Below are 12,231 nucleotides of genomic sequence, written 5' to 3'. Positions count from 1 at the left end.
TCCTTGTCTATTAATCACCAGAGGTGAGGACCAGATGGAGTGGTGTGACTCTCTTTTGGCCCAGGTTTTCTTCCCATGGCTTTGAAATATGCATCTGAATCCAAGAGCAGTGTGTTTTGAGTGTTATTGTAGAGCAACAACTCTCCTGAATTCGTGGAATTGTTGTGAACAGTCTTACCCTGTGTCTGATGTATGAAGAGTCACTTGAATACACTTCCTCTTGGTAGAAAGTGCCATCACAAGCTAAATAACCCTGCTTCTCTCTGCTGGAATCTGTCCTAGTACTTTGGGGCAAAGTATTGGCAGGTTGATGTGTTCTTGATTTTTCTTCTCTTTTTTGACAGCTCCTAGACTGTTTTGTCATCCCAGTGGTGATACTCCTCTCCTGGTTCTTCTTACTGGTACGATACAAGGCAGTACATTTCATTGGGATTGTGGTCTGCATTCTGGGCATGGGCTGCATGGCAGGAGCAGATGTCCTCGTTGGGAGACAGCAAGGAGCAGGTAAGTAACAATGAATGGGTTGTACGGCCAAGCTCTGTTCAGGGAAACCATTGACCAGTGTGTGTCAGACCGGGGCCAGAAAAGGGGGAAATTTGGCAAGAAACTCTGTACCTTCATGGATCCAAAGCACTGTACCATTCAGATTTTTCAGAAGGGCAAAAAGGGGTCAATGCTTACAAGTCATCAGTGCTGCAAACACATTTCTTGGGCCCTGTGTCTTACCAAACATGTCACCCTCTGTGAGCTGGGGGGACAAGCTAAATATTTGTAGTTTTCATTCTCTTTTGGCTTAGCTGTTGGACTGCAAACGTCAATATCTTCCTTTCCAAATTGGCTACATTTCTGAGTCATAAGCACCTCTCATGTCCATTGTGTGCTCTTACTTCTCAACTTTGCTTGTTTTTCTACAGAGGTGGGATCACTTGGTGGGTGCCAAAAGACACCAGTTGGGTGTCTATATACTACCAATTGAGTTTTGCAGACAGTCTCATACTAAAGCTTTGGGACTTGACTGTAACATTTTTAAAAAGAACTTCCATATGTGTAAAATGTTCTTTTTTTGTGTGTGGCATCATATGAATAACGTGTGTATCTATTAATGCAGACTAGACAGAGTTAGATTTCATCGATCAACTTCCCCTGTCACATTGATTTCTCTAGTGCCAAGCCAAATGATGTGGGAAGGCTGGAAATTCTTTTCAAAGATTGTCAATTAGGCACAGTTTTCATTCTTAATTAAGAGCACTGAATTGTGAGCAGAGCATAATACACTGGGATTTAAAATTCTTGACTCAGCTTTCTGAATACAAATGCAAGTGCTGTAAAAGCTGCATTTGCCAGAATGCTGCTAAATAAAACAACGGAGTTTTTGACAGTGCTCGCCATATCTCCCTGCCCCTTTTATCTCTGTCCTTAATCCTGAAAGGAGACTTTTAGTTACTGGTCTCCTCCAGAAGTAGCCTTGCCCCAGCTAAAAAAGAAGTAGTATACTGTGTACTATGTAATCAGCCAGCCAGAGCTGTATTGGGAATGGCTGATTTCTGAGGGATTGAGATTTCAAACCAGGGTTCCAGGAGAAACATCCTGTGTCCCAGCAGTCTAGAGAGTAGCAAGCTTGAGCGGGTGAGCTGTGGATCAGCAGGAGCATGTGGGGCAGTGGGAGCAGACAAGGAACAGACTGAAGAACGCTGACACTTTGCCATCCAACTGCAGTAATTAGATGTTATTTGCCATGTTCATTACTAAAGCATGGGTATAGCTGTTAAGTAAATTTGTCCAGAAAAATCTGTTAACATGCATTATTGCCTTTTAATTTGGACCTACACATGAAAAACTGTGTCCATGCTTATTGCTACGCAGAAAGACTGCAGCTTTTTTACTTGTTTTAGTGGAATAATGATGTTATTAATGATGCTGTCTTTAACAGAGTAAAATAGATCGTCTAGTTTAATTTGTTTGAAAGGCTAAAACTACACATTAAAAATTACAAATAAAAAGAATTAATGACAGGAAAAAAAGAACAAAATTTTTAAAACTCTTCATTAAGCAGTTGTACACCATTTATAGAATGTTTCCTAGGGCTGAACAAACTAAAGTAAGGAAGACACCTAAAGCAATGATGCTTTGTTAGTCCGGAGTAAATGTCTCTCTTTATCGTGCATTTTAGGGAACAAGAATTATTGATACCTGTGTGGCCCTGTTGACCACTGCTTACTGTATTAGAAGAGCCATAAGACTCTGCTAGGTACCCACAGCATAAGGCAATTTAATCTGCCAACTGTTACAGTAAGGGAACATGAATTTAAAATATATCACCGAGAGATTAATAGCTACTTTCCAAACTATCTGCGGGAATTAGGTATAATGTGCACACATGCTTTCAATTTTCAATTGTATCCTTATTGATATTTTGCACATTACTCAATGGGAAAACAATTACTCTTAAGTATTTAGAGCTCTATCATCTTACATGCCAAGTATACCTGAAAATAACATTATACTGAACTAATACCCATGAGTTACTTTCATACTTCATCTCCTGCCATACACAGGGGTCTAAACCACACAGGTCTAAATGTTTCATCCAGGTTTTTCAAAGCACTTCATAGCTTTAACTTAAAACAGTCTCTGAAAACCAGTCACATCAATCTTGCTAATACATTTATCAGTGTTCAATTTAAAATGGAACACACTGAGAGTGATTTTTAGGTATTGTGTTCATCGGTAACTACAATCAAAAGCAAAGAGAGACATCTCTTAATGGCAGGGGCTAGGGCAAAAATGTGACAAAGAGGCCTATTGGGAATGTGAAAAGAAATCATGTCAGAGCACAATTCACATTTAAAAGATTTATGTTACACTATAATGCTATAACTGGTTCTCAAAACACTAACTTCACTCTGGACTGTATGACTTCTCCACAGAATATTAAATATGGTAATAATCATTAATGTAAAACTTGTTTTGCCTTGTGTGTCTTCTGAAGGATGACCATTACACCATTAAATTCGTCAAATACAACTTTATTATCCCAAAAGTCTTTAGAATGTCTCTAGTTAGTTGGCACATGTTTCCTTTGCAATGAAACCAGTAGATGCATGTGAATATTATATCTATGAAAATAAGTCTATAGGAATGTGTCAGTCTTGGGAGAAAGTTCCAAAGTCTCAGCCTCTTGAGGAAGCAAAGATAAGGCATTTGACAACTGGAATAGTAATTGCTAAGAAAGAAAGCAAAAACATATTTTACAACATTTTTACACTGGTATATAAAGTTTTCATGCACTAACTCCTTGGGTACCATGTATTACTCTAATCACTGCATCTCAAAAAGAAGTCATTACACATAGCCTGTGTAAGCTATGGAGAAAGGTGAGAAAGCTGTTCAGGGACAAAAAATGCATTCCGATGAAGAGACTGTAGCCAGCCTGGGACATTCCATCTCTCAGAAAAGGCAAGAAAGAGACAGATACTGTAAAGGTATATGAAGTCTTCAGTGATATGTAGGGGGTCATTACAGAGTGATTTTTAAATATTTCTCAGAATATTATGGGATGACTAATATGATTTTGAGCTATCCAGTTAAAAAGTTAAATGTATCCAGTGAAAGTTAAAAGCATGAAGTACTTCTTAATAGTAAGCAAAAAATATACGGATTTTTCACAAATTGATGAATAATCCCTTAAGGTTTATTAAATTTGATGGTGTAATGCAACCTCTATCTCAGAAAATGCCTAATCTACTGAGAACTGGCTGATAAAAGTCCCTCTGTACTTCCCTATTTGTTTATGCTCTTTTCAGCCACTCTGTGCTGCTGAGTACCAGAGGAGGTTCCAGTGTCAGAGTCTGGTGCTCTGAACAGATCTCGGCTCCCTCTTCTGGGAAAGCCCTGAAGGCTGAGGCTCACACTCAGCATGAGAGCACTTTGGGAAGAGCTATCAGGGTGTGATGCTTGAGGCCATCCCATCTGTGTGAAAATGCTCAGCCTCTGAGCTGCTTTTGTTTCACAGATGCAAAGGGATGATATTTTTGTCCCAGCAGAAGCTCTAAGATCAAAAGCTTTTTCAGCAATACTTCCCTGAAGTGTCAGTGAGTAGCTGCAATAAATACCAAATAAGTGAGCTCAGTGAGGAATCAATGGAGCCACTGTGAAATATGAAATGCATCAGGGGTATGAAGAAGTTTTGTAAAGTGCTGATGGTTATTTTAAATTAAGAACATCTTCCACTACTGATTGCAAAAGAAGACTAAAATAAGAAAAAAACCAATCAAAATGCCAACAACAAAACAACCAAGTTATAAAATGATAAATGGTCAAATATAAACATGTTGCCAGTCAAGGAACATTCAAAACAGAAAGGCTGGATGAGTATGTGAAAAACAAATCTAGTAATGCTTACTAAATACACAGAAGCCACATCTCATCTGAGCTGAAAAATGTTGGAAGCTTTGTTGGAAACTTAGTTGGAAACAAAGAGAGTATTACTGGGAATATTTTACACTTTACTCCATTCCTATTGTCCTTAAACAACTTACACTTTTCTGGTGCTTATAGCCAGTGTTGGAGACAGGATTAATGAGCTCTTGGTCTGTCCTCTTATGACTGATTTTATTATCATAAATTTCTTCTCCATAGAAATTTCAGCACTACAGCTTGGAATGATAACTGAAGGCTTAAAAGAGCTCCTTAAAGAAAAACATTGAAAAGATAATTTTGAACCAATCAGAATGTTTGGTTTCCATTTTTATTACTGCAGTGTATATTTTATGAATCAATTGAAATAAAACTTTAAAAGGCAGGGACATAAAAAATAAACCATGGTCTTTTAAAAGAAAACGAGGTTTCTTCCTTAAAAAATGCAGTTTAGTACTTCAGCATTTCTGCTGAAACTTTTCAAAGAAAAAGCCATTATATCCAGCCTTTCAGAATACGGTTCTGCAGCAATATCTGACAGCTTTGTGAAGCTATAGCTCTTGTAGAAATAATTTAACAAGCCATATGTGCAGAGGGAATTGCATACACCAGTTTGCAAAGATGGGTCCTCAGTTTTCAAGCTGGAACTTGATCTTGATCAAATGTCACTGCAGCTCTCCCCGGCACCCAATAATAAAATCTTCTAAGACTTAAAAAGATTTCAAGCAGTCTTTGATAACAAAGTGTTTTAGTAATTCTGTATACCTGGAGGTATTGAAAATACATCTTGTTATTATTTGCGTGCATTAGGTACTGCTATGTTAATTGAACCTCTTTTAAAAATCTGTCATTATCACCACCCTGTCTACACCCCATCTTTCCTCTTCCCTTTCTTGTCAAACAGCTCCATGTGAAAATGAGGTCAATATTAGGTTGTAATGATTTCTTCACTCATTTCACAGGTACACAGAATTTTTCAGTTGTCCTCAGATCTAAGTACTGAACAGTTTTAGACTAGTTAAATTTCAAGATGAGATGCAAACTGCTCTATAGAGCTGTGTCACATTCTCTCTGCAATGAAAAAAATAGGTAGTAATAATAAAGTAAAAAGGATCAGTCTCTGAAGAGTGTCATTTGGATTCTATAGTTTTTTTTGCAAGTTTTTCAGAATTTCTTGGCTTCTTTTTTCTACAGCAAGGAATATGCTCTCCCTTTGTCTCTGCTAGGCTTAGCTGGTGTATTGAATGAAAACTGTTAAAATGACAGAATATTTGCATTCATTTTATTAAACCAGATAAGGGCTACATAGTGGCTGTGGAATTAAATCTGTAGGGAAGAAGGTGCAATGGCTTTGGACAAAAGATGGTTGTTTGGAGGCATTCTGATTTTTTTTTTCTATTTATCCCTAGGTGAAAATAAACTGATAGGGGACCTCTTAGTACTTGGTGGAGCAACACTGTATGGCATCTCGAACGTCTGTGAGGAGTACATCGTCCGAAATCTGAGTCGAGTGGAATTCCTGGGCATGATCGGGCTCTTTGGCTCCTTCTTCAGTGGAATTCAGCTGTAAGTGGGCAGGTTTGAGCCCACTAAGGCTCAAATAAGTGCAGCTGTGGCCTCCATTGAGATACACTAACCACTTCTTCAAAATTAGCCCTTTCCTGTGGAGAGCAGGTGTCCTCAAATCTTGGAATTTGCATTGGTTTTCAAATTTCAAATTGGTGATTTGAATAACAACACAAAATTTTACCCAAGTACTCTAATTCAAGGGCCAGTGTCCTTGAGTAGTCAGTCACATGAAGAGAGAGAAGACACGTCCCATCATCTTGCTGCTGGAAGACAAGTGGCTAATTCATGTGTTAGTCTGAACTGTGAATAACAAAATCTGCAGCTTCTTCTGGTTCTGTTTCATACTTTTGAAAAGTCACTTTGATTTCTAAAGAGGTAGAAAACACATCCAGTCAGAAGGTATTTTACTGGTTTGCTTGTTCTGTGTAACTACATTATGGTATGGCAGAAATCATGAAAAAGCCTTTAAAAAATGGCCTTTTCACTTCAAAAATATTTAGCACATAGGAGATTGTTGCATGGATTTCAAGATCTGTAGAGTCTGGTCTATATCCACATGTACCTAATGAACATCTCAACTGCAAGCCTAACAGTTGGAAGGTGGCTTCCAATGTTGCAGTGCTGTGATTGATGTAAAAGTAGCTCTGCAAGATTGCTGCATTTTGTGCAGGTCTGTCACTGGTGCATGTAACACAGAATGACTTTTGATTATTAGTCCAAAACAAGTTGCTTCTCTACAGATCTAAGCTACTCTGCTTCTAAGAACAGAGATTGAGCAAAAAACCACAGCCCATCAATTCCTACTTCAATAATTCTATTTTTTTTTTAGCTAGAAAGCTTAATATATTATTATATTTATTTGGGATCTGAACAAGTGTCTTAAAATTATTTATATTAACTAGCTGCCATACAAGATATTTGCTTTTAAAAAATATGGAATTTAAGAGACTGTAAATGTGCCTAGTAACTTTGTCTAAAGCATTTTTTAAATATGTTTTTGATTAAGTAGATACTAACATTCTGAGGACATCAAAGCAGTGCCCTTGTCTTGTTCTGTGAGTGTAAACTGTCATGTAAATGTCTCATATTCCAGAATTCAGTCGTAGTGCCATTAATCCCTCTTGACCCAAGCAGTTAGCCACAATTCAGGGTCTGCGAGCTGTTCTGCTGGTGAGAGTCTGGTTTTGGAGTAGGCATCTTTGTATAAAGAAGACAGAACTGGAAGGAAACAATAAGAAACCATCTCTTTTCTGAAAGTCTTAATGTTTTTCTATTCAAACTTTGGCCCAAAAGTTCATTCCAACAGTTTTTTCTCCACCAGCCTCTGCAGCTTTTTGCTGATGGTGCTTTTTGGGCACCTTCTGGAGATCCAACCACACCTAGTTCATACCTGTGCCTTTTTCTAACCTTTACCTGTAATGAATAGCAGAAGTCACAGTTATGTGTTCACAGAGATGTAATCTAATTAAATATAACACCCACTTCAAAGAAAAGCCAGTTCCTTATGTTAAATTTGCAGGCTCTTTCTTTCTTCGAAAAACTACTGCCACTTTGGTGCAATATAGGACCTTTAGATTCTCTAAACTGAAGGAGTCTTAGACTGTAACATAAAATAAACACACATAATGCATGTTGTACAGCAAAGGAAGAAGAACTAAGGTGTCAGGGGAAACACTGAATTAATGAGTTGGCTGATTACCCAGACATGTGGAAAGAGAAGTTTAATATGTTGAATATCATTAAATAAGGGAGGAAGAATAAGATATTAGTTTACAAGAGTTCGGGATGTCACAATTACCCAGCAAAAGGAGACAGGGTTATCTGATGGAATCACATAATCATAACATGGCCTATTTTCTAATGGACCCCTGAAGGTCATCTGGTTCAAGCTCCTTCTCAAAGCTGCTTCAAAGTTACATCAGGTTGCTTAGGAATTTGTTCAGTTCATTTCTTGGCATCTCCAAGAATGGAACTGCCAGTCATGCTGGGCAACCTGTTCCAGTGTTTGACAGTTTTTTCCCCTTGATATTTAATTAGTCTTCCATGTTGCAGCTTGTATCCATTATCATTCACCCTTTTGTTGTTCACCTCCAAGTAAAGTATGACTATCTATCTGTAACTATCCACCAAATCATTAAGGTGGAAAATCTATTGTTCTGTCCTCCTTTCCTCCAGCTTAACCTTCTCTTCTTCACACTAAGCAGACCCTGCTGGGTCAGCATCTCCTCTTACATCCTGTCCTCAACCTGCCTGACCTGTGATGGAGCTCCACTGGACTCCCTTCAATTTGTTATTGTCTGTCTTGTTCTGGACAGCCCACAATTGGGTACAGTACTCTAATTGCTGTCTCACAAATCACATCCTTCAGCTTTCTGGCCAGACTTTTCCTAATACAGCTCAGGATGCTGTTGCCCTCCTCTGCTCCAGGGACACATTGCTGACTTGTGTTCAGGTTGATGTCCACCAAGACTCTAAGGTTTATTGCTGGAAAACAACTTTCTATCCAGTCAGCTCCCAGCCTGTACTGTTTCATAGTGTCACTCCACCGCCGGTGCAGGAGTTAATACTTGCTTTTCTTGAACTTCATGAGGTTTCTTCTCGCCCTTTTCTTTAGACAACATTGCAGATAGTCCACCCAGCTACTCCATACTTCTTGAGTCTCTAAAGATCTTTAAGGAAATCATGTTGGAAATCTTGCTAAAGTAAAAGTAGGTTGCACCACATCCTTAATCCATTCCCTCTCCCTTATTTACTGATCCAGTCACCTCATAGTAGGCTGTCAGTTGGGTCAGATTTGCTCTTGAGAGCACTGTGCTGGCTGTTCCCAGTGGCATTGTCTTCTTCATTTCCTACGAATGGCTTCTGAGTAGATTTGTTCCATAATCTTCCAAAGGTTAGCATAAGGCTGGCCAGGCTATTCTTTTTGTTCTGTGTTAAACTGAATGTTGTTCAGTCATAAGGGACCTCCTCCAACTACCACAACCTTTCAAAATCATTATGATTCCAATTTTTCAGTGCCTCTGGCATCTCTAAATTGCCACTTCTGGCCAAGTTTCTCTCACCCCTCTATGTTTCACAGATCATAAGGAATCACAAGCTGTATCATATTGTTTTATACATCTTTTGTATTGGCTAAGCAATAATATGAACACAATGTTCCTATATTTAAGTTATGTGATTTTTTTTTCCAGTCCAAGAGTTGTTGCAGTTTGTTTTCATTATGTTCTACAGGAATTACTCATAAAAGATACATATATCTTATGCATGCAAAGACACCTATAAGAATTTAGTCTTACTACTCTGTACACAGTATTAGATTTTCCTCACATCAGCAGCAAGGAAATCAGAATTTCCAGGATGTAACTCTTTAGACTAGATTAATCTGGAAGGTCCTGAGCTCCTGTAGTTTTACTATTAGACTTGGTCTTCTACCTGCCACCTTTTCTACCAGGTACTTTGTTTTCCAATCTGTATAATTCCATGTTTTATATTTTAAAATAGCGTCCTGACCAGCATGCAGAGTTCTGCACAGCAGGATTTATCTGGAAATCACACAGATAGGGAAAGCAGTTGCCTGAGCGAAGACCTAGCTTGGGAGATATCTTATCTCCAAGATTATATTTGCCTGGATTGGGAAGGGCTGACTTGTTGCCACCTTAGAATTTTATGGATCTGTGACTTTGATGTTAATGTACAGTGCAAGATTTACAAGATACTGAGAGCGTACTTTTGCAGGTTTGCCCATCCTTTGCTTATTATCCTGACTTTCACTGCTGTGACTATTTGGTTTCTCTCAGTATGTAACAAATCACAGTATGCTTCCCAAACCAGCCTGTGATATCTACTTATTTTACACTGCAGAGCTACTCTGAAAATAATTCTGTGAATAACTCAGATAGATATATTATTAATAATTAACATTCAAAAGCTTTCAGAATATTAAGTCAGAAAAGTACAAGAGGATTGAACATTAAGGAGAATGGGCATGTAGAGCAGGTATATACAGAGCTGGAAATAAACCAGGGGAAATTGTATGCTATCACATCTGATTACTACCCTGAAGATCTTTCAAATACACAGGCACGGGAATAATGCCAGAGTAGATTAGCAAACTCTTGATTGCATTTGGTTCCTACAGAGATTTTTTTGTTATAAGGTTATTTATGTTGTTTCGTCCAGCATTTGAATTGAATGAGTGGAAATAATTTAACTTCGGTTCTCTTCCATCAAATTTTGCCTTCTCTTCTCTTCTAGTGCAATCATGGAACACAAAGAGCTGTTGAAAGTCCCCTGGGACTGGCAAATAGGTAAGAACACACTTTACCTCATTGAAGATGGTTGCTGAAGGAGGCGTGGAGACATCCAGTGTTTGGGGAGGCAGGCACAGAGTTTCAGGGAAGCCAATGTTTGTGACTTTTCCACTGATTTCTACCAAGGGTTGAGCTACATTCCTCATGCCTTCTCTTAAATGATCTATCCTCCATAGCTGTGTTATGCCTTCCTTACATGATTAGGTTATGTATATGAATGTTAGAAGATAATCATTCAGACAACCATAAAGTAAAACAATAATGGAGTTCCAGTTCTGAGATTCAATGCAACACTGGGACAATAAATGAGGTAGTCATTAACAACCAAATCTTTTCAATGAAAGCCAAAGAAAGAACCTTACAAAATAACCTAAAAAAGCACATGCAGTTCATATTATAGCCTCATAAATTCACTTCCAGGGGGAGCATTTCTGCATGAAAATGTTTAATTGCTTTCCAAATAGTCTTGGTGGAATATACCAGATGTGTCCTTTAGACAAGTTTTGGGAGCATCATGCCCAATGAAGCTGTAATGGTGTTCTGCCAAGCAGGGGATTACATTTTCCCATTTCAGTTTGGAAGCTGAGATTATGACTCCCTTCTAATTAGTCCAATGAATTATTTGTTTTAGAAGCAAATCGATATTTAGGGGAGTCCCTACAATCAGTCTTTCACTTTTTATGACAATAGAGGAAATAATAGAATGCTAGTAACATAGAACTGATTGATTGCAGAGGATTCAAACTTTGGCAATCCATTGACAATAGCTCTTTACCTAGTTTCAGACTGAAGATCAAAATGACAGCTCAGGATTATGCCAAAACAGCTGATTATGTGGGGAATCCCTGAGGAGAGGGGATACAAATTGTGGAATAGAGTTGGTTTCTTTAAACTTGGTTCGCAATTTCCTTTCATTATCCTAAACCTTGATAAATACAGCACATTTTTCACAAAACATTGTATCTAGAAATCTTGGAAATTTGATGGTTGAGCTGTAAAACTAAATGATAAATCCATTCAAAGTATCCATGGAGAAACACACTCAACTATGTACTGTAAGTGTATTGGCCTTCTTTAATCTGAGATAATTAGCATAATTGCATCAGTGTTTGTTTATATTTCATGATAAGGAGCTTAGGGACATAATTAATCTGGTACTGATGGAAGTATCAGTGGTCATAGTGAATTAATCTACTATCCATGTAAATGTCATATATACTTCTGAGAGATTTCTGTTCAAACTCAGCATCGGTGAAACATGCTGTTAAAATAAGGTCTTACTTCATCTGTGATGCTGCCAAAATGCCCCTGAAAGTTGATTGCTAATTCTGAAGAGTCCGTACGCTTCACAAGGCTGAGATCATCTTAGCAAAATCATCATAGATATGTACTTGTTTTGTCAGAGCAATAATTGGAAATGTGGTGTCATTGAACATGGATTAAATGGTGACAGTTCTGTAGTTCTTCCCTGACTTCCACTGCACCTGGTGTACTTTCCATTGCATTGGCAGCAATACAAGATTGTCAAAAAGTGATTGACAAATCTGTGTCAGGGAGTTCACAGCCTTGTCCTGGGTAGTTATCCACTGCGACAGACTCAGACCTGCAGTCCAGCAGAGTTAAATCATCAGCCTTCTGAATGGTGGTGATAAAGTCACAGCAGGAAACCTAATAAATTACTCGAGGTGGCCTGTTGCCATCTGCCATAATTGTGCTTTTAAGATCAAATGAGCTACCTTTTAACTGATGCAAATGATTTTTGAATATAAAGATCTAAAGCCAATCTGTTATGTCTATCATGTTTAAAACAGGCTGTGGCCCTCCTGGTGTTAATTTTGGAAATTGCCCTGATACATATCATCATCTTCACACTTAGTGTGAATCAGTGTAGCTCTATTTGAATATTTGAAGGTTTAAGTATTAATACTTGCTGACA

General features: G+C 38.2%; 1 protein-coding gene across 2 annotated transcripts in view; it reads left to right on the top strand.

Moving 5' to 3' along the window:
* SLC35F1 (solute carrier family 35 member F1) overlaps window positions 1-12,231 on the top strand; it is a 220,147-nt gene that overhangs the window by 183,815 nt on the left and 24,101 nt on the right. For both annotated transcript variants that reach the window (XM_014876731.2, XM_088161886.1), the window contains exons 4-6: window positions 345-504; window positions 5,826-5,982; window positions 10,240-10,292. In XM_014876731.2, coding sequence (XP_014732217.1) covers window positions 345-504; window positions 5,826-5,982; window positions 10,240-10,292 — 370 coding nt within the window. The remainder of the gene's footprint in view (window positions 1-344; window positions 505-5,825; window positions 5,983-10,239; window positions 10,293-12,231) is intronic.

This window comes from Sturnus vulgaris, chromosome 3 (assembly GCF_052056855.1).
Source record: "Sturnus vulgaris isolate bStuVul1 chromosome 3, bStuVul1.hap1, whole genome shotgun sequence".
NCBI lineage: Eukaryota > Metazoa > Chordata > Aves > Passeriformes > Sturnidae > Sturnus > Sturnus vulgaris.
This window is presented reverse-complemented; position numbering and strand designations above follow the sequence as displayed.